General features: G+C 40.0%; 1 protein-coding gene across 16 annotated transcripts in view; it reads right to left on the bottom strand.

The window, feature by feature from the left end:
* ADAM22 (ADAM metallopeptidase domain 22) overlaps positions 1–24,014 on the bottom strand; it is a 127,925-nt gene that overhangs the window by 48,264 nt on the left and 55,647 nt on the right. For all 16 annotated transcript variants that reach the window (XM_038123214.1, XM_038123205.1, XM_038123228.1 and 13 more), the window contains exons 4-7: positions 20,348–20,414; positions 7,059–7,141; positions 3,404–3,467; positions 2,699–2,768 (exon numbers count right to left, since the gene is read on the bottom strand). In XM_038123214.1, coding sequence (XP_037979142.1) covers positions 2,699–2,768; positions 3,404–3,467; positions 7,059–7,141; positions 20,348–20,414 — 284 coding nt within the window. The remainder of the gene's footprint in view (positions 1–2,698; positions 2,769–3,403; positions 3,468–7,058; positions 7,142–20,347; positions 20,415–24,014) is intronic.

Here is a 24,014-nt window from a genome sequence, read left to right as displayed (position 1 = left end):
TGCAAAATACAGTACAATAAATTATTTTCTGCAACAGCTTTTGGGCTTTTTATTTAATACCCAGGGAGCAAAAGAATGTATAAAGTACATTGCTATTTAACTGTGATAGAATAGTGTGTGCTTTTACTATTGCTGATACTGAGTTATCCCTACCACTTGAATTTTTTCCCTTTCTAACACCAGTATTGAGGCTGGTGATCTATCCAGTTCATTCCTAATGCAGTGGAAATGCTGAGTGGAAATCTTACCTTACACACTCTTCTAAAGATAAGAGAAAACTTGACTTCAGTAAAAATCTCCTTAGGCCAGTCAAATTGATAAATTATGAGAGTAACTATGATGATATATGCCAGCACAGTGCTTGCTACTGCTATTGTAGTACTTTTAAGAAATCAGTCACAGCAATACTATTAGCAATTAACTGCAAATGTTAATGAAAGAAAAAAAAGTCAAGTCAAGACAGCAGTCTGACCTCTCCAGACTGGCAGGGAAGAAGCAGAGATACTGGTGGAGCTCTCATCCTCTGGAGCTGTGACTGTGCATGGAGGATGACTTACAGGCAGAGATAAATTGAATAATCACAGACAAAGAAAAATGGTGGGTTTCTTAATGAGGATATAATATTATACATGCACTGTAATTTTCACTACAAACATCAGAAACACCTTTTCAAACAATTTTACAAAAACAAGTATGAGCATGTGGGAGAGCAGACTATGAATTAGTCTATTTCTCCATACATGGGGCCCTAAATATAAAGAGATGGAAGATTAGCACCCTGTATCTCTCATCCACATTACAAATACTTGCATAACTGAGACTAGCACTCTGCAACTGAATTTCCTTTTTAGCATTTTCTACAATCCTGTGATTCTAATTCAATCTAGATGGCAACATGTTCCATTATGTCATGTGCTGGGCTTTGTACAGCAAAGCCAGCAACTATTTATTTGTTATCTGTAGTAAAATCAAAACTGTACAAGCATGTCTGGATTTTTGTGGGAAAACAAATAAACAAAACGAGACCGTGAAGCCCTAGTTTGACAGTTTTTTGAAAATCAAGAAGCTTTCGTGGAGGTGAAACTGGGGCATTTACTTGCAATTAATCCCTCTTCATAATTTTAAAAGCAGAAAATAATTTTATTCCATAATCTTGAAAACATAAAGTTCACTATTAGGAAATCTTATAAAACAGCTTACAGATAGTAAGTACCAACACTAGCAGTGTCTTAGTTTAACAACCTGAGATACAAGATTTATTTTAAACTCAGCATTGGTTACATTATTTCCTATCTTTTTAGTTATATGTCCTCAAGAAAATGTGATAAATGATGCATTCTATTAATTGGCCTTATGTTCAATAAATTGCTGTCATTCCACGATCATCTCTGCAAGCACAAGTAGCAAGCATGGTATGTGTGTAAGGTGCAGGTACGCAGGAAGTTTTGTGACACAGAAGACACAAACGGCTTGCACAGAAGCCATGAGCCTTTTGTGCTCATGTCCCTCCATCCCAACATTGCCTCTACCCTGCCTGGGCAATCATCATCCCAGGATGGGAGGCACCAAGCTGGGACACTGGTTTTGTTTGGATTCAGATTCCTTCTTCAGAACTGAAATTAAGGCAACCAGACTGTAGCAATTTCCCCTTTTTTTCCCCTTCTTTTCTCATTAGCTCCCTGAATGATTCTACTTTGCTTAACAACTGGCAAACCTGCACAAACTGCGCTCCAGGGATGGATCCATCTGCATGCAGTACCCAGCACCTTAAGATCTCAGATCCAAATGCTATCATAGGACAAATAGTTTGTAACAAGATAACCAAATATGTGTAACTCTCCTGAAGAAATCAGACTGGAGGTGGTTCCTACCAAAGTGTCAGTGTCTACGAAGGACAGTTAGGTTTATCTAGGATATGCGTTGCAGGGCAGGAAAACACATCTGTGACAAATCCTTGACAGAATGGGGATGTGTCACAAATACTGCAATTTTAGCTTCAATTAACAAGTCAACCTCTCAGTTTTCAACTGATTTTTCAAACCCATTTTTTTAAAAAAAACCTTTCTCCCTCCACACACAATATGGGCATTCTTCACTACAAGCACTTGAAACCACTTCTGCCTCCAAATTCATCTGCACTGAAACGCATGGCCCTCATCATAGCCAGTACTGTGAAAGATGCTGATTGGACTGGAGATCAGAGTCACTGAACAGAAATGACATTGGGCAATTTCTTGTCTCCCAGGCTTATGCTCACTCCATGGTACTCACCCTGTATCTCAAAACCAGAAAAACCCATGAAGAGTTATCAACCACCATCAAGGTGGTGTTTATTTTCATCACCTCTAGGCTACCTCAGTCCTTTCCTCTCTACAGCTACCAGCACATAATCCAGCCCACAGACCACATGACCTGTTAAGAGAAACATGTATCACAACGTGAAGGTCTAGGAGATCTAGGAGAGATTTCATTCATTAGATTCAGGATTTTTTCATCAGTTCAGATTGTTTTTCCATGCTTTCACTGTTTCAAAATGGGGTTTTTTTGGTTTTTTGGGGTTTTTTTTTAATTTATTTGGGTAAAAGCAGGTATATATAACAAAACAATATACTCTCAGAATACGATCTATCTAATATAATCAAAAAATTTGGCCTTAGAATAAAACACTCAATAAGTCATGAATACTAAAAAATCATACCAGATGCCAGGTCGACTGAAGGAAATTCAAACAACTTGGATTTGTAAACAGAGTGGAAATGGAAGTCATCCTGAAATAGTAAATAATTGCCCATATTACATCAGGAAAAATTAATCCATCTCATGAGCATTAAACAGACCATTCCAAAGATTATTGTTACCCAGCACATACCCCAGAGAACATGTGAGTTGCAAGGCACCATTACTCTCCATTCTTCTTTTCCCAACTGCAATGTGATGGCTAATGCCACATTTAACCACCTTTTATATCTGAGTGCCTCAAACACAGTGGCTGAGCACACAGAGCTAGGCCTAAATTAGACTCCCAGAGCTGCTCAGGGAGAGTCAATGAAAATCCCAGGAGCTGCTGAACTGGAGTCAAGGATTAACCAGGAGGAGAGTGATATAATAAACCCAGAGCAGGAAGTGCCAGGGAAGGGGACTGGGCACTCACAGGCTCCAAGGGACCCTCCTCTAGCGCTGCAGTGCTCTACAGCCAAGAGCTACAGAGCACACACATATAGACACATCACTGTCTAATTTTTGCAGGTCTGCTTTTGTCTGTGAAGATGGAGTCTCACATTCAAGGTAGGATGAGTTAGGAATGAGGGGATGACTCTTTGGTCCCACGGCCTTATGCCTACCCTGTACCCATGGATGACTGTACTCAAAAAAACACAGCAGGACTGCTGTAAGTTCTACTTACATCTGAAGTGTAGTTTTCATCTGGTTCAATAAGGTAAGTATGATTTCCATCATAGAACATCCCACTGTCAAGAGCAGGAAATGTAAATACAGATTTAATAAACAAACACTAGTGCTACATGGAAGTAACTTCTAAAAGTTAATATACTTTAAAAATTTTAATATTTGGGAAAGGAAGAGTTTAAAATGGTTTCAGGAACTGAATGCAATTCTAGATCAATCTTTTTGTTTCTTCACTTCAGAAAGAAAAATTTCCTCCTGTGGTGAAGCAGATTCTTCTTTCTCCCTCAAACCTTCTCTACAACACATATAAACACAAAATGGACTAATTTAACCAACTGAAAATCCAGTTCAAAGCCCCCATTCCCATGCAGGAGATATCTACTTGCAACAGATAAATAAGGGACCTGTCTTTAGGAACACGTTTTTGGAACATATTCATAGCTTTCCCCAAATAAAAAAATATATTTAATTGAATTGAATTATCCGTAGGTTTTAATGGGTTTTTTACTAACTCTTTCCTTAGCATTTCATTTAAGAATGTGTTGATACAAATATTACTCTGTAAGAGCAGAAAAACAAATGTCGTTTCTTATATCAATACATTCTGATCTTCAACCAAACCAGAATATTATTTAGTAACTTTTCCTTTACTGCAGCGGCATACACACATGGTTGGGATTAGGCTGTATCAGCATGTCCCTTTCAAAGGGCCACTACTAAGGTGTTTAAGCTTGGCCCTAAATATGAGCTGTAAATTCAAATTTGGCACATAGCACACAACAACAACAGCATGAAAGTAAGATTATTTGTTTACAATACTGTTAAAAACACCCAAAGCAAACAGGAATTACAAGCAACAATAGCAGATCCTTTTCTTTTTTCTTATGCAGCATTTTTTATCAGCAAAATTGACATTCACAGAAGTAACTTGGGTTACTTACTGTAAAACATATATCAAATATGAGCATAACCACAACATAAAGCTGCTTCACCTTTCAAATTACACATGCCTATTCTTTAGAAATAAATACTTTCTATACAGTTTAAGCAAAATATTCTAGCGTCTGCTGGAGCTTCTTTGCTTGGAAATAAGATGAGATTGGTGAAGATCCTGTAGCTCTTTATCAGTCAAAATTTCCTTCCCTCTAATTGCAACTTTAGTTGAGCAGGGTCTGCAAGTTGAAGCACTGTCAGCAAAGAGCTTCTCATGAGACTGCTGCTCCCAGCAGCACTGACCTCTGATCAAGTCACTCAACAGTGACAAGAATAATAGTCACAGCTAACCCAGAGACCTGACCTGCCCACTCAAAGCATTCATGGCTCTTTTCCCACCTGCTACCACACACCTAGTGTGCTCTGAATAAACCACACGCCCATGGGTGTGTTAAAGAGAAAGCAAAACATTTCAAAAGCCTGCATTTTGATGATGAGTATTCTTCAGACAATCACATTCACAGCACCACGGCAGTTTTAGTGTTCACCACCAGCTGGCAGCAAGATCCCAGCCGTGCCCGCTGCCTGTGCCCTCGCCTCCCAGCCCGGGCTGCCAGTCCTGTCTCACTGCTGCTCAATTACATCCCAGCAAGCGCTGGCCTTGGCATTCTGTCTTTCTTGGGTTAACTCTTAGGAAACCGTGGTTACTGCATATCCCCAGAAAACAAACAAAACAAAAATCCAAGCAAAATGGCTTGCTCAAAGTTAAGGTGGCAGAGATACATTTGTCATTAGCCAAGTCATTAAGAAGACATCCATAATTTCAGGTATTCTGTCAGCCAGACATGATCAATTTAACTAATAAAAGGAAGGATGCAAAGCAGACATTACTAAAAGAAGAACTCGTAACTTATGATTAAAAAACCCCAACATTTTTTCACATGTATGAATAATTCTGGTGTTACTGGCTAAGATCTAGAGGTACTAACATACAAAAGAGGAGACTGGAACGACCTTTAGAAATATGAAGCTCATTAGTCTCTTAAAGGCATCTGTTCTGTCTTGTGTACTTCCTAAAATTCATGAAAGCAAAGCTCCTGCCCCACAGACCTTACAGAAGACAACTCTGCCCAGCTACCCTTATTCCAGCAAGATACTCCAAAGTGTGGTGGAAGCTAAGGAGTTCTGATTGCCAGTGTGAGTTTCTAGTAATTACTTATCATTTAGAATCAGCTGTGTAGGAGCTAATTGCAATGATGGAAATGCAGTGGCAGAGAATGTGAGTTTAATACAGCTCAGGAAACATTGCTTTCTCATACTGGATGTTTGAAATAGCAGCATGATAAGAGTAAACTTGTGTCAAAGAACCCAGCTGAAACTTTACTATGTCAGGGGAAAAAATTGAGGGAGGGTGGGGAGAAGAGACAGGGAGATATCTTTCAAGAGAGAGCTGTTATACAGTGAAAAAAATGCATCATCTGTCATGTAACTTAGAAGGGACCAATTTGGATATCAGGCCATTGAAGAATACAGGGCAGCAGAACAGTCAGTTTTAAGCATAAACTCACAGAAAGAGGGCAGGGAAAGACATATGCAGGCTCTCCTTTGTTCCTGCTTTTTCTCTTAGGACTTAGCAGGGGCCAAGACCTAATGGATCACTGCTAATGGAAGCCATGCAGTGCCTCAGGATGCATTAGGAAGCTACTATTTTTAGGCTCACTGTCCATGCTTAAACTGGGCTCAAGTTTCTTGAGCTGCACAGCTGTAAATCAGACAAGTGCAAGGATGGCAAGTCTTCTGCATGCATTCTCCCCTTCATAACAAAGAATATACAACTGTAAAAGAAAGACACTACTCAAATAAAAGTACTTATATGACTGATACCAGAACTACAGAATAATTGCAGATAGACAATAGGCTGAAGAAGATTTCCATCAGCTAAACCCAGCTTCCACAGAAAAAGGTAAAGCTCACGTGAACTCCACACAGGCTCACTTGGTGTCATGACTTTTCAAGTTGATGTCAGTATTAGCAGTGCTGAGATCCTGTAATTCCCAGATGTGACAGGCACTTGGTTGATCTGAAAACCTGACTAGCATCATTCAATAGTACCAAAAGTAGACAGGTCCAAAAGCTGTACAACCCATACACAGCTTTACGTAACCTTCACTTGAGAGAGGCTTTAATTATGAGTAAAATTATGTACTTCAAATAAAAATTATTGCACCCTCATACCTTTTCTTCTAGATTTTTCAAGATTTTACTATATGCAAGGTATTACCCCCCTACACACAGCTTAAGGCCAGAAATTCTGTTAACAAAAATGGATAATGGAAGATAAATTCTCAAGTGACATTTTTTTTGTAAAGATACTAGAAAAGAAATAAAGTATACATCATTATAGCAACAAGAAAAGAACACAATTTCCAAATAATTTATTTGCATTGTTTTTATTTTTGTAGAATAGGATGTTTTTAGCTACCTCTACTCTACATCTCTATAATAAGTTATCTTAAAACAATAACTGGCCACTGCCATTAGTCCTGAGTTTAGAAAAAAAAGTTAATTCTGAAGATTTTTTGATTACTTAATATTGGTGACAAAGTATTAGGAAAATAAACAGCACTTATTTTACTATATACATGTACTATTTTACTATAAACAACTTGATTTTGCTTAAAAGAGTGATAAACAAAGTAAAAACAAAACAGCAGACTTACTGTAATCCATGGCATGTTGACAAGGCAACAAATGATACAGAATTTCCTCGAATTTTTCCCTGATAATAGCAATGTTCTCCTCCCTGAAATTGGAAATTGAGACTGTAAATCCATGGGACATTCCACAGCACCACACTTCATCCTGTCAAAGACTGCTTTTTCATAACCACTTTCCCAAGCCATTGACATGGCACCAAGAACTGACTAACACTCATGTGGGTGTTCATCCCATCTTCTTTGAGCCTTGATTTGGTACTTACACAAACACCATCATCTTGACACTGTACACCAAATGGTGTATTTCACAATTTCAGTGTGAAATCCTTGACATCCTGAGATGGATTTCAGAGACAAATTACTCCAGAAGTGCTCATCTTTCTTCACTGACTAGAAAAAGAGTTGGAAATAGGGGGCTTAGACTCAACATCTGCTCTGCACATGACTACATCAGACAGGATGAACTCTGCTCTGAGGGTAAGGCAATTTCCTTCTTCTAAGTAGAAAGGTATGCTAACAAAATAATAAAAATGCTTGATTGAAAAAAAAAAAATAAAGACCAAAGCAGAAGTAGTGTCTAGAACTCCAAAGCTAATGGAAACTCTAAGAATAACTAAGGAGTAAAGGAATACAATGAAAATGAATGTTTGCCCATTCTCTTCTGCATATAAAATGTATACCTTTCTAATAAAATCCAGCTGACTCTACTCAAAAAAATCCCCCCTTGTTTCACTGATAGGGATGTAAGCCCTACTGCACATGCAATAAATTTATTCAGTATTGCACAATATCAATATTTGTATGCAAAATTAGAAAAACAATTCAAACATCCCTTAAATTCTCACTGACATGTACTCTTCAGAATAGCTCACCTGTAAGTGTCTCACCAAATTCAGCTATGCTGTAACACACTAACATTGGTTAAAGGACTATGAAGGAGATTTTCAGCCCTTTTCTTTTTTAATGGCATTTATTTGCAAATTCTGCTTCCAGCAAATGAATGAATAATCTACCTAGCCTAATGTACCCAGCCCTGTGAATATTTATGTCCATTTACCAGAGGGAGAGAAAGGCATTACAATTACAGCTGTTTCAGAAGCCAGCAGTCACTTGCATGATGCATAGCACAGTCATTTTAGACATCTGACATTAAATGCTTTAGGACTTTATTTTTCAAATATGAAAAAAAAAAAAAAATCAAGATCAGACTAAAGGTAAGAAAATATGTAGGCTATGTTAGTAGTTTTGTGTTTTGATCAGGAAACCCTGTTCTGTTTTCTAGAAGATGTGGAAACTATTGTTGAAAGCAGCTACAATGCATGGGTGCCTCTGGTTTAAGGTGCACTCCTTAAGAGAGTACAGGAGCCTGTTTGTTAGAGCACAGCTGCCCACAGGGAAACAGCCTTGATCTCAGCCTGGTCAAAGGAAGTCCTTCACCACACTGACCTGCAGAGCAACCACCCTGCTGCCCACCATGGGCACCCCTCTGCTCAGATTCTGAAGGGAAACTGGTGCCACACAGGTACTGTTTGACTCTTTGTCTCACGTTTGTAAGAAGCTCTGGGGCTGACTCATCCCAGATTACACCAAGGTGTGTCTGACAGCAGGTGTATGACCCATCTCCCCTGGGCCAGCATTTCTTATGACTATCCAGAACTTGGGACCCAGATCAAGTATCAGTGAAAAGGAGATTGTTTTAATTTCTGCTTTGCACTCATGTACATTTTAGCCACCAATTTCCTAAGTTAATTTGATTTCAGAGAGACTATATCCTTCTTTGTTTTTCCTGAAATCTTGGCTCATTTTCTCCATTTTATCCTCTTTTTCTACACATATTTACTTCCTATATCTTAGCTACTTTAAGCTCTTTTGACTTGAGATTTTCTTTCTTTCAGTCAGTAGGGTATCCCCTACTGCAGGGTCATGGAACTGCTTAAGGCTTTCAGGTCTTTTTGGAATATATGAATAAGAAGGAAACAAAGAGAGACACCAGTTAGCAAATAACAAAGCTAAAAATCAAACTATATGGATGATCTAAAACCTTATGAGCAATAAAATACTCTCTAAAGAGAATTCTTGAAGTAGTATTCCTGTAAAAGATATAACTGGAATAAGTGCATGGATATGGAAATAATACTGAAAAGATATCAGTAGGGAGCTGTACAGGCTTCTAGCTGTGGAAGGAATTTGGAGTAATTACACAAATTGGTTTGTTCTCAGAAAATGTAGTTAATATGTACCAGAAATAGAATCTCAGGCTCCATTAGTTTGCAAAACCATGTCTTTTCAACCAGGAGGAACATTTTTTCATACTAAGAATCCAGTCTGTGGCTCAAAAGTGTGTTTTGATCTTTCAGATGAGAATCAAATAAATGTCCCATGACAATACCTCCAAATTAATTTATTCTGTAATAAATCCATGGGAAAAAATTATGCATACAGATCTAGAAAAGAAAAGAATAGCAAAAACAGCTCTAAATTCTTGTCTGGGAAAAATACAGTAGAGATACACAAATTCTACTCTATTTAGTCAAATCAATTCAACTCGATGATCTACTAGAGTTCATGGTAATTCTGGTGGAGATAGAAACACAATTCTGATCTCAGTCTCAGGGACCATTTCTTATCACTACAAAACATTCCTTTCTATATGCTAACATCCAGGGGATATTCTTTATTTATGTACTTATGTTCCTATCATTATAACATAAGTCACTGCAAACCAGTTAATAAAATTAAGCTAAAAAATTATTTTCACTTCTTTAAATGAAGATGGGTTTTTTTCCAAGTACTTGAGATTATCTGAGGTGGTTAGAGTATGGTGCTAATAACACCAAGGTTCTGGGTTTGACCCCTGTGTGGGCACCCAAAGCTACAAATTCTGAGAATTGAAGTGTTCAGGAAACCACTGGATGAGGTACTCAGTGCCATGGGTTGGTTGGCATGGTGGTGTTTGGTCAAAGATTGGACTTAAAGAACTTGGAAGTAATTTCCAACCTTAATGAGTCTATGATTCTGTGGTTCTGTACTAAGAGTCAGGACACACAAAGGCACTCTACAGGGCAGGTTTTTTCAAGCATGTGTAATTTTGGGCAAGAAGTTTACTGTCGTTGCTTCACTATAGTGCTGAGGCTGAAATTGTGCTGGGTTTGACATGTACTAAAGCTGTTTTATAGCAGGTGGTGCCATAAAATGCACTGTATTAGAGGATGAATCACAGAATGTGATTTACCTAAGACCACCAAACACTAAATACCATCACCATATCTATCTTCTTTTACTCTGCTCTTGGAAATATTCCCTGAAGGACTGGGGTTGTCTCTCTTATCTACTGGTATCTTCAGCAAAGAGACAAAAGCTGGGAAAAAAAAATCTTCATTTTTTTTCCTAAAAACATTCTGGTCCCATATGATAATTAAGACTTCTCTTAAGAGTTGAAATTAGCACCAACTACAGCTCAATCCAGAACATCAAGGGTCTTTTGTGAAGAGCTATTGGCTTCCTGTAGCTAACAGAGCCTCTCTCTGTTCTCTCAAAAGCAACAATTGCCCATCTCAGCAAATCAAACCTCCACACTGCCTTTTGCCAGCTACTGAGGAATGGTTCAGTGTAAGATGAGAGGAAATCAGACTGCTCTTCAACATATGCCAGCCATAAGTCTGAGTAGCACATTTACCAACTTCTGCTCTAAAATTGAACCTGGTCACTCTAGAGTCTGGGAAAAAATTAGGCTAAATGTCATCTCCTATGAGACAAGGTCAGCCTGGTGACAACAGCTGACACAAACCTGCAACACACATTTGCCTGCAAGGCAAATTTTCTGCCAGTGCCCATAGCACTCTGTTGTCCATTTCCTTGGATCAGTAAGTTATCCTTCCCGCATGAACCTTCTTGACCTGAGGGACAACCTACTGGTGATGTCCAAGGGTAGTACAGAAAATAGAGATTTTTAACAAGAAGTTTATTAATTTGGAGAGATAAAAATGTAATAACATCCTACAAAAAAATAAAAAAATAAAAACCGAATGACCCCAGGATAATTAAAACATGTTAATCACTATGATAGTTGTCAATTCATAAGATAGCCTTCATCTTGATGCTTAAGTTGGATAATTCTAGCAAAATCCTGAATTAGGGCTATTTACCCTGTGAACTGCTACAGTTTATCTCTAATCAGATGCAACCCTTTTGCCCATGTCAGTACAAGTATTCTTGCCACCTGTTGGGTACGTAGTGTGGCAAAGACACTAAAAAATGTTAAGACACAGATGTCAGCAATGCAAATAAAATCTGTTCCCATTTTTATCCTTTAAGATAGTTTATCCCTGCTTTGAGAGGCATCAGCTGCTAAGCAGACACAAAAGAGATGAAAAACACATTAACTAATATTCCTAATAAAGAGTGAAATAAGTAAAGCGAAAGAACAGCCCCGACAGTCATTAATGGCAGCAGTTCACTCTTCTCTGCAGTCACAGTGCAGACAGAGCAGCGCAGAATACACTGGCAGGGTTTGTTATTCGCCTCAGAGACACTGTGACCTTCCCAGGGGAGGAAAATAAGGATGCACATTCATCTGCTTTCTACACTGGATATCTAAGTAAACCATTTTCTGCAATTAAGAGAGGTGCTGGCCAGTAAAACGCATGCAACAGTCAGGCACTGACCTTAAAATTAATACCTTCCTTCTCCTACATAGTCCTATGTTAACACTCTTTAATCCACAGGAAAGGAGATTGCTGGTTTAATTCAAATCCTTGTAACATATCTCCCTCTTTCCTTGCAGCAGAAAGTTCCCAAAAGGCCAGCTAAGGCTCAAGCCACCATTCTGTGAATGCTAGATAATGATGAGCTGCCAGATAATGATAAGCTGTTCAAAGGGCTACACATTGTGGGGCCACCAGTTACAAAAATACATAACTAAGGCTGCACAATCAACAGCAAAAAGGAAAAGAAAATGCACCCTTGCTCGCTGACTTCCATGGCAGAAAACAGCTTGTTATGAATGGGTTTCTATTAGTAAATAGAAGAGTCAAAATGGCACTTTGACCTGTGTAACTGCAATGGGAGAAAATATCTTTTAATTGACATGTACTTCAGCAATTGGCAGGGGCCCTGCTGTGCTGAGCCCTGAGTTCAGCTCTTACTCAGCTCAGTAACAACGCCAGGGACCTGGCACCACCTCTTTGCAGAGTAGTTTCTGGACTGCAGTCTCCTTAAAGCCAAATGTTCTGAAATTGTGAAGGGTGCCCTCCCTTTGTAGGAGGATGGCTATCACATATGCTCATATAGCTCCGAGCCGACACGCTGTGGTGACATTACATTATAACGCTGTTTCAGTTTCTGAAATCAGAGATATGGATTCCAAAATTAGGATAAGGCACAGCCGCTTCTAAGCCTTCTCCACAAAATGCCCATGTTTAAAGACTGTTGGCAGCACTCTTAAAAAACAGAGACACACGTGTATGTGACAGGATCCTGCACGCAGGCGACTCGCTCCAACTGCCATCAGTGACTCACAGCAGGAGCCTTCAGCAGATGGCACAAGATAGCAGCCCAGCTTCCCAGTTCAGAGGCCAAATGAGGGTTGTGTTTACTGCCCAGTAGCTATGAGAGAAGATGCCCCACAAAACACTGCAGGGTGTGGACAGAGAGCTCATGCCAACACAACACCATCTGCTCTGGAAGCTGCCTTGGCATCTGCTTGGAAAACAGACTCGCCTTGCCTTGACTTACCTTGGTGTTAGGGGAAATTATTTTCTATTATCAGCTGTCAGGTAAAGATGAGGCAGTGGAGGAAAGGTTACCTCTTCCTGCCTACTCTGTTGCTGTCTTTAAGACAGCTCTTGTAGCAGCGGCTAGTGTCTCTCAGTCGTGGCATACAAGTCATTTAAATGATAGTCATTCTGCCCCACTCCTGCATTCCTGTTCCAGGGAAATGGAAGCAAACATTTTAAGGGACAGTATGAAAATTCCTTGTAATCTACGCATTCTAATCTGCCACATCAGCTCATGCTCCTACCCCAAGTCTGAAGCCAAGGTGTAAGAATGTGATTTACAAGATTACTATAAACACAACACAACACCTGCATGGATACCAATCAGTCAACAGGACAAAGTTCTGAGGAAAATAGCAAACAATACAACTCTGATATCCTTATTGGCTCATTATTTCTGAATGACAGAACTTTCTAAGTGAAAATTCACAAAGCTTGAGGCTGTGTCTAGAAACAATAACCTACTGTTTATAATACAGTGCAAATTAGGTATCCATAGGGAACAACAGACATGTCTAGGTAAAGCTACTTACAGAAGTCAAGATGAAGAAAGTAAAGATGTCAAGCTAAAGCACGCTGCATGGAAGCACTCCTCCAGAAGTACAGCAGCTTCTGTTTGCTTGGCTTAATTCCCCCTCAAAGGGATTAAGTTAAATCCAAAAACATACTTTTATTTTTTAATAAGGGCATCTACAAAGTGATTTGATGTTCTTTAATGTTATAGCAGTAATTAATTTCTCTTAGCCATACTCAGCCCTCGTACAGTCTGAGATTACAGAGCCCTTGGTTGCTCCCACTCTCTGGCTATGTACGCCGTATGTTGTTGCAGCTCACGGAAAATAACTCATGAGGTGCACAAAGTCTGACAAGATTTTTCTGCAAGTCCAAGCTGTCCTCCTTCTGGGATAAGACAAAACTACAGCAGAGTACTTGAGAGGTGATTCCTGATGGTCACACAGTCACTTGACTTGTCACTTCAGCAGAACGACCCACCATCACTGAGGTCCACATCCGCAGTGAAATGGACTTTTTAAGCTCTGGAAGACTTCCACTTTCTGACATTTTTTCCCCTGCAGGACTAGTTAAACCCACAGGATTTATTTTTTTTTACGTCACAAAGAAAAGGGAGACAAGATAATTAAACCTGCAAAATCCTACATGAATCATGATCTGGGATTCATTCTAGTGTAGTATATTGAAAAGCATGTCCTGGGAATGACTCCTAATGTGGAAAGCTGTTACTTTTAATTTTCTTCTCCTTGGTAGCAGAATGTATGTAAAAAGTAAGCTAGTAATAACAGGGAGATAATCAGATATTTAAAAAATCTACTGCAAATGTACATTAAAAGTGCCAGCCTGCAGGATCACTAGGTCAGGCAAATGCACTATGTATGAGGGCTGATTGTCTTGCCCTGGTATCCTATAGAGGACACTACGTTTTCTAAACCTCAAAGGGTTGCTTCCAGAATTCAAACAATGCTACAACAGGAAAGTGAGATATTTCTCAATGCCTATTGACTTAGTGAGACAGCATGACACTACTGGATAAAAAAAAAGATGTCCAGAGTAACTGAAAACACATAGAAATTAAAAACTTTTGTCAACTCTCCATCAAGAGACATTAATTCCAGTCAAAACCTGGAGGAAGCAATTTGACCAGTATACTCTGGGATCAGTTTGCTTCCATCCTGCCATTCCATTCCATTACTACACTCTAATCTTCCCCTTCTTGTAGAACTTTCAATTTATGAACTTTTATTGTACAGTACAAACACCTAGAATTAGTCTCTGAGTGTAAGAAGTTGCCATTTGTTCTATTTGTTTTTTTATTTACTCCATTGGTCAAAAGATAGTCAGTTTTCCAGCTAATCCTTCTCTGCACTGTAATGCTTCTCAGTTTTGCACTGCCGGCAAATTTCATTATTATACATATACATATTTTACGTAAGTCATTAATGAAAATATTTGATGAGAGCACTCAGAAGATCAACCTTGCAGGAACCCCCTGCTAAACTGTGTCAGACTCACAGACTCCCCGTCAGCTCTTCTTCAGTTAGTTTACTGCTATCACTAAAAAGTAGATTATGGCCTAGATTTGTTAGTAATTTGCCATGAAGCCAAGAGAGCTCTGTTGAGGGCGCAAGAGAGAGGAGATCTCACAACATTACAGGAACTCTTATTCAAAGTCTTCACTCAAACAAGATTAAGAGTGATTTTTCTGATAATAACAGCTTCTCTAGTCTCTGGACACAGCCAAAGAAGCTCTGCCAGAAACAGGCATATATAATTCCTGCATTATTTATGATTTGCTCCTTTTCAGTTTTCATCAGCAGGTTGTTTCAGGTAGATGCACGCAGAGCTCCCCACCAGCCCCAGGCTCCAGTCCCCCAGGGCTGAGTCTTCCTGCACTCCCTTCCAATCCCTTCCCATTCCCATCCTGCCAGCCCAGCTGGCACTCCACTATCAGGAGAAAATGTAATCCCTTACAGGAAAGCCTGTTTAGCATACAGGCTTCCCTGGCAACTGAAACACCTTCCTCTTTGGTTACAAAATAGTGAGTTACCAAAACCTGAAGAATAACAAGAAATTCTTTTCAGACAGTGAGTGCCCTAACTGGAAGATGATGGTTAGAAGCACCTTGCTATAAGACTGGAAACATGGCAGTCAATTATTAAAATGACCTGCTCACTGGTAAAGTGTTTCCTCTGGCTGCACCACAAATTATTGTAGATTTATGATCAGTTTGTACCTGTGGAGATTACAATGAAATGTTGGAATGCTACTTGGATAAGGTCTCATCAAACACAGGCACAGGTGTGCACAGACATACACTGCCCTCAGTCAAGGGACTGTACCTTGACAACTGCTCGAGCAGACCAGACTTGAAGGAGAAAGTTTAACAGAAAAAGCAAAGTCCACCATATCAAGGGTACCCAGACTCCTCTGGTCTTTCAAGATTTTAATATTTTTCTCCCTTATGCATCATTTTTCCTTAAAAAGGGTATTTAAAGAGCCCTTCAAATACACATCATGGCACACACTAGCCAAGGCTTTAAGCACAGCGAGACAATGAAGAACAGTAACTTTCCCCCTTGTGCAGAAGCATTAAAATTGCTGTAAGCTACAATAACAGTCACCTTGCACATGCTACTAGTCAAACAATGCACACAACATAATGACTATTTTGCAAGCTAACAGCTCTGCTTTGCTGTGCAGCTTTAAAATGCATTTGCCCCAAACCCTCCATTGGCCAAACTACAATGGTGGCCCCTCTGCTGGGACCCCCACAGAGCAGGAGGCCGTGCTGGGGCCCCCCAGCTGGACAGACCAGCTGTGGGTGCTTTGAAGAAAGCCCAGTGGGCACGGTCTGAGCTCGGCAGGGCCCAGCAGAAGGGCTCAGCACAGCTTGGGACACACAGCCACATGGCAGTCCTAACACAAAGGACAAGCCTGGCCAAAGCTCCTCTGTTAATGCTACAACAGAGAAAAGCAGTACCTAGCATTTATGTCTCCATTCATGTTGCTCAATGCTATCATATGAACATGCTGCGAGGCTGAAGCAAAAAAGTAGCAGTTTATGCTGTAAGCACTCTCACTGTAATTTTGTGCCCATAATGCACATGCTGTGTTTACACCACCACGCTAAAGAATTTCAGACTTGAGGGACTACCTATGAAACATAGTTCCTTCTACAGTCATATTTAAACATGCCATCAAAATTTTCTGGTATTTATCTACCACATCTCTACCTGTGCAAGTTTACTGACTGCATTATTTTCACGGCCTAATCTTTTACAGAAAGCAATTTCCTAAGAACTTGTAGAAGTGTCCATTGTTTTGGGGGAATACAAGCAGAAACATTTATTTCTACACACTCGGAAGAGGAAAACTGAAACATTTTATTGAGAAAATATCACTGAATAGATATCAGTCGTTTGTTCTGAGGGTGAAAAATCCAGCAATGTGAATTACTCAGCACTATAGCTGTTTTTTGCCTTTCATCCTACTGACAGCATCAGTGACAGAATGACAACCAAAAAAGAGGGAGAAAGAGAGATAAAAGAACACACAGATATATTGTAACAACATTAGGTATACGCAGGTTGAGTATTGATGTGCTACGAGCATAGGATGGTCTGGAATGACACAATCAGGAAAAGGCAATGCCAAGAAGGGTTTTTCTCTTTCTTATTAATTGATTATTCTCTTTGCTACCAGGGAGAAATTTAGGCCAACACTCCTGCTTTCCTAGTAGAGACGTGATGTACAGTAAAGGAGGGTGTGGGGGGAAACACTGAAATAATTCTAACATCTAGCTCCTTCTGTTTTTTCTTAGGCATTGCACACTGCTACTGGTTTAATAAGAATGTCTTAGCTGCTGCCTAACTGTGCCAAATTAACAAGAAGCCTCTCCTCTGCAGCAGCTAAATGCTGGCACCCTGCAAAAACATTTGTAATATCTTTCACCTTCACAATGGTCTAATGTATTAATAATTATGCAGAAATCAAATGTAATGTAATGTCTTCTTATGATAAAAAGGTATCCTAAACTGAGGACTCTTCTCACAGTAAAAATCCCTTTGCTATTAAAAAGTGGTATTTTTTTATGGTATAAACATTCCTCCTTTCCCCTGCCCCCCTCTCCTCTTTGAAGCATCCTCAGTAATGGCAGAAGATCCATAAGTATTTTACAGCACAGGAAGTTTTACTGAGAGGGAAGGAGAGGGGGAGGAGTGGCAAAAGTAGTTATCAACTCCACATTGCATATGAGCCAAGGCAGAATCCGCTTTCCAGACACATTCCCAAACTGCTGCATGTACGTACAGCTGCCTTCACACCGTGCCTCAAAGCTCCTCAAGGCTCCTCAAAGCCTCCCATACTGCTGATGGCACAACAGCAGCACTGATGATTTGTGTGTCTGGGCAGTCTTCTTGCACAGAGAAATGCAAGGGGGAATATCTATGGATTTCAAAATACACCTCGCTGGTAAGAAGGCCAAGAACAAAGGAGGCCATTTCTCAGTACAAGCAGGCCTGCTCAAAGCCTGCAGCTGGCAGCGGATGGCAGATGGACTTTTTCTTTCTGTCACCATTTCTCCCACCAAAGCAGCAAGAGAGACGTTGCCAGGCCGCCTCTGTCTCTGCCTACAGCCCAAGATAAACTGCACTGAGATGGGTGAAGAGCAGCATGTTGAAGCAACTTATTGAAACCTGTCTCCTTTCTGAAATACCTCTTCAGCTTCTGCTTTGGAATATGCTGCATAGTGGAGTGCATATTTTTTTATTTATCCATAAGTTGCACCCTTTTACTAGCCATTTTTAAATAACTTTCTAAGCAATCTGCACAATCCCTAAAATCCAGTATAATAATTATGTTACTAGTTATGGTAAACAATTCCCACAGTAATCAAAGGTAATAAATCACCATCATGGAAATTTCTTATAGTTGTGAAGATTTTCAAAACATTTGATGTAAAACCAAAGCAAACAAATACTGCCAGTCTTTTCAGAAATTGTTCAACAGACAAAGCTCTAAAATGAACTTACAGGTGCTTGGAAAAATACTGACTGGTCAGAGGGAACCAGATTTATTTTTAAACAGCTATTGAGTACTGAAATCAGCCTCTTCCAGTGTCTGGTATTAAAGTGTACTCGGTAGCATGCCCTTTTCCAAAAATCTTTTGGTATCTGAACTTTTATGAAAATGTTCCCATGACTGTGGCCACCAGGCTCTTCTGACATTTTGTCACAGCAGCTGCTTCCCTCTCTGCCAATCCCACACACTCAGATGCAACAAAACAAGCAAAAACCTTACATCCCCTTTCTTAGCATGCTTCCATAGGACTGCTGCCTGCAGAACTCCTGGAGCAGTGGAATAGAAGGGGCAGAGGAGCCCACCTGTACAGCCCAGCCACCCCCGCACCCCTGTCCATGGTACAGGGCAGCATGGAGAGGGAAACACTGCTCGAGCAGCAAGCCCTCTCCTTTGCAGTACAGTCTTTGCAGCCCCTTTAACCCCCAATTCAGCTCACCTCAAGTATCAAGCTCAATGCAGCAATGATAGTTCTCTACTTCAGGCAGATTTGAGAATACTGAGCAAGGCAGTGATAGCCATGCTGAAGGTATACCCTGACCCTGGCTCAGCATCTAAATTAAGGGGAAATAATCCCTGGGACCCCTGAGGCTCACAGTTGTTTTACCCAGAACATTTTCTGACCCTTCCTCTGAAAGGCTTGATCCTCCTATCACTTTCCCTTCAATTAAACAGTAATTAAATATGAAGAGCTGCTGATTTCAAACATTTCCTTGCTTGATTAAGGCTTGCTCATCAGGAACAATTCAGTGACAGGATGGATTACCTTAACTAACTTGCATACATATTTTAATGCAGACAAATGGGTTGTTTTTCTCTTATTAATATCAGCTATTATCTTTATTTCTGCTTTGACTCATATTCTGAACCTCAGTCAAACAAGACTTCTTGACTGCAGAGCAGAGCTGACTGAGAAATTAGTCTTTACAATTTAATGGAACAAGTATGTGTTTGCCTCAGTCTGATAATGTATGCAGACTATTATCTTGATAATAGTGGGAGAGCAGACTTCCTATTTGCAAATGACAGAGGGAATAAACCAAAGGAAACTTGCATCTTCAGCTGTCCAGTGGATAAAGGAGTGCTTTGCCCATTTCCATTTCCACTTTCACCTTGCAGAGATTAACGCATTAGTTTCAAAGTATTCAGATTATCTCAGATTTAGTAAAACATTTTGGGGGATTTCTTTTAATAAAATGTAAACTTTGAACAAAATTTTAGCTAATATTTACCTGATAGGCAAATTTAGAGTTTCCATTTTGTACCATATATAATACATTTCTGAACACTTTATGTAATCTACAGTAATTGATGCAAAAATTATAGCTGACATTTCCAAAATAAGTCCTACAAATAAAGGGTCCTCAAGAAAAATCTACCATGTTGCATGCAAAGAACAAAACACTTCTGCAAAGGCTGTGAGACATTTCATACAAGACAACAGCAACAAATAGCATCTTGTAGTTACTATGCCAAAAAACACATAGAGAAAGAAACACACAGCTTGTGACTAGATATTTGGAAATATTATACAATAAATATTGCTATTCTCAAATTTACAAAGAAGCTCATAACATACCAAACTTGAGGTTTGGTACAACAAGAAAATGCTATCTACCAAAACAAAAATATTTTCTTCAATAAGTATCAAAAGTGAAGTATACTTATTAGGAAAAAGAACTTCTATGAATATATTTTTCATGGTTACCATTTTGATATAAACATTAATGTACTAAATTTGACAATGGAGTATATTTGCCTTGTTTAAAGCTGAAAGTTAGAAAACAAGAAGCATGCTTGACTCAGAATAGTAAAACAAATCACTTGAAAAATTAGTTATCTCTCCTTTCACAAAAAATTGTGAGTTTTCATGAACATCAAAAGCCAAGAAATTAAAAAATAGAAACATAAAAAGGAAATTCTTACTTTAACTTCCACTGTCTTCCCACCTTGCTCGATATGCCTCTCAAGATATTCAGAAGACAGCAGGTCACTGCAAGAAGACAAAAAACAGAACCGTAAGCCTTGTGCATGTGTTCTTGTACTCCTTCTCAGCAAGCACTGATTAAGCATTTATATTTGAAAAGGGCAGAACTCGCAGGATACTTTTCCTAAAATGTTCATAAAAATCATTGAAACAACCCTGTCCAATGGAGTTACACAGTGCATGGGATATACTGATTTTAACAGCAGAAGGTGGGACAAGGAAAACTGAGGGGAGTTTCTTCATGGAAGGTCCAAAACCAACCACTGGCACTGATTGTAATTCAAGAGACTCTTCTATTTGTTGCTAAAAGCAAACAGCACAGAAGTTATGTGAACTTCAAAAAAAGCAAAAAAATAGAAGGATAGGACACCAGTTGGAATCTCAGGGAAAGCAGCAGCTGTGTTGGCAGGTTTCAAAGGACACAATGGCACAACAATGACATCACCTTCTAAGACCAACATGGTGGGCTCAGGTTCACGCTGCACGGGCAGGCAAAGCCATGGGCCCCAGGAGCTGCAGCCTGGGCAGGCTCACAGATGTACACACTCCCTGGGAGCCCTGCAGCTTTAGCAATGCCAGAGGAAAAGGCTCTGGGCAATAGCAATCCCAGCCTCCAAGTACACAAGGACTTGGAACAAACACTAAGGAGAAAAAACAATCAGACTTGAGGCAATCATATATAAATTAAATGCAGGCTGTATTTACTAAACCATTCAAATGCTAAACCAGTCAAATTACGTTCCTCATAGTTATTTTCTAGTCAGGCAAACCACAGAATCACAGAATTGGTAAGATTGTAAGAGACCACATTATCTGCATCATAAATTTCACTAAGCAGGTTCAAAGACTACAAAATTTTACTGAGATTAAATCAGTATAAAGTCTTGCTATTGCTCCACATCAGTGACAATTAAGCTGGAAGAGATGACTAATTGGTAAAGAATTGGCTGGTTGGCCACTGGGGCAGGAGGCAGTGAGCATAAACCTGCTCAGCAGAAGAGGCAAAAATTTAGTATTTCTCCTTCAAATAGCAAAACACCTGAGCATGAACTGACCTCATAAGGGAGGGCAGGAGCAGCAGAGCAGCCCCAGGGCAGCGGCTGCTCAGCTTTCCAGACCTTCCTCCTGGCCAAACAGGCAGCAGGACCATGGACACTTTTGCTCACAGAGACATTAGTGACTGCTCTAAATGAGCCTCAAGCAGGACCAAGTTGGAAGTATGGATCCTCCAATATCATCCCTAAAAACTGCCAACTTGATATTTGCATTAATTACCTAGGCACAAAACCCAGGAGCATTCCAATGAAATATGCTGATAACATCAAATTGGAAAGCATGGAAAATAAAAAAGGTTGAAAAAACTCCCATAGGAAAGACCTGGATGATCTTCAGGACTGGTTATTAGAAATAGGATCAAATTCAATTGTACAAACAGCAAATTTATGCACTTAAGGGCTGGAGGGAATTTCTATTACATTTTTTGGAAGGCCTGGTTTATAAGGAAGAGAGACATGACTACACTTGTTTCTGGCAAAATGATTCGGCAGATCAATAGAATGTCTTCCTGGAAAACACAACTGTCATCCCAGAATACATCAAAGAAGATGTATTTCCAGTCAAACTGAGGTATGATTAATATCACTGCCCAAAGGAGACCTCTTTTCAAATACTGCAGGCAGGTACTGGACAGCTTTGCTTACAAAGTTCCATTACCTGGAAACACAGAGGGGCTCCTGAAGTCTAGCAAAAAATGGAGTTGTGAGGGAAGGAATGTGAACGGACCTCAATTTACACACCACAATACAGGAGCAACTAATTGGGCTATAGAAGATACTGGCAGAATCTCAAAGGCATGAGGTCTGTCAAGGGGCCAATGGAAATTGGATGTTTAAAAAAAATACTGTGTATCTAGTGTAAGGGACAGAGTCAACAAAATGAGGGATGCTAACAAATTTCTGAATGCAAGCATCCATGGGACAATTGTCTATGGAGGTGGGCTTTCCTCTGACTCAGTGAGTTCACAGCTGGTCACGGCTGAAAGGAGGAAGTCTCAATGCACCCCCAGGAGCAAGCACTGAACCAACCTTGTGTCAGCACAAACACTCATCAAAACGCTCACGGTGCCAGAGCTAACACTCATCAAAATACTCTTGGTGTCAGCACTGGCACTCATCAAGGTACACTCGGGAGGGGTCAACAAAACCATGGTTTTGCTGCATTAGGTAACTGAAATCCCTTGACAAGAGGTACAATCAGCCTTAGAGCTGATGGAAAGGAAGGAATGAGCAGCTCTCAATAAGGGTGAAAGAGTGAGTGACTCCCTTGGCCACTGCAGAACCAGCCCCAATATTTATATTGATGCCTGGCACAGCTGCCTGCAGATGACCCATTACTGAGGAGCGCCTAAAAGAGATGCTGTTGAGTTACTGATTACAATACGCTGATTCCTCTTAGAAGCAAATATTAAATATTTAGGATACTCATGCCCTGAGGGAAGCTCAAAGACTTCTATAAGGTCTCGTATGCATTTTCCAGATTTAGTAATTTAGACAGATGTTCTCTTAGAATGTATTCAGTTTAGCTTGATGAAGTTAGATATATAGCTTCCCAGCATTGACTACACTCTTTCAGCAGAAGTTTATGCTTCTATAACTTTAATAAAGATTCCTTTATAGCTTAGGGCTCAACCTTTACTCTTTGTTATTTCAGGGGGACTCATCATAAACCGATGTCATCCTCCCTATCGGATGGACACAAAGGTTTTCATGCCAAGAAAGATGCAAGAGATTATAAAATGCAATATAGTAAAGTAAGTATTTAGTACAAAGACTGAGATCAAACAGAATGGCTTAACTCTGACGTCAGAGTTGTTTTTGGGGGAATAACAAGGAGAAACACAGGTTCTTCTCATGTGGGTCTAACAAAATTACTGCTTTTTAAAAGACACTGCTGTTAATGTTTTAATGTTCTGGAAGATCATCTGTTATGTTCTCAAAAATCTGGAAATTATGTCTGGCATAAGAAAATAAGGGCATTGATCATTCTCTGCCTCGTACAACACAAGAATTAGAAGGTAACAAAAGAGGTCAGTGAGCTCAAAACTAATCAAAAAGAACCTTTTCTGGCACAGCTGCTGATTACAATGTTCAACAGAGTGCAGGAAAGCATGAATGCTAGAGGTTTGTACTGGTTCAAGCTGGGAATGTACAAGCTAGTGGACATAACTGGGAGCTGCCAAACACACAGACACTGTACCTGACTCAAAGTGTTGGAGTCCTGGAAAAGAGCTCTAGAGAAGCCTCATACACGCTTGCTCAGCTCTTCCACTTTTCCCTCACCATTGGCCCTGGGATACTGGGACTAGGCAGTTGGCCAAGCATCCCTCTGACCTGGCCTGGGCTGCTCTGCCTGCACCTTGGAAGGGTCCTGCTTCTCCTCAGGGTAACAGCGTCCCATGGCATCCAGCTCCAGGGTTGCTGATGGTCAGTCAGCTGCTCTTCTCCCACTCACCACCCCAGTGATGGACATACCCAGGCTGTTCAAGTTGTATTTACTTCCAAAGTAGGCCAAAAGATCAATTTCTTAACAGGCCCATCCATTTTTTCC

The sequence above is a fragment of the Motacilla alba genome, chromosome 2, assembly GCF_015832195.1.
Source record: "Motacilla alba alba isolate MOTALB_02 chromosome 2, Motacilla_alba_V1.0_pri, whole genome shotgun sequence".
NCBI lineage: Eukaryota > Metazoa > Chordata > Aves > Passeriformes > Motacillidae > Motacilla > Motacilla alba.
Note: the sequence above shows the minus strand (reverse complement) of the source record. Positions and strands in the feature narration are given on the sequence as shown.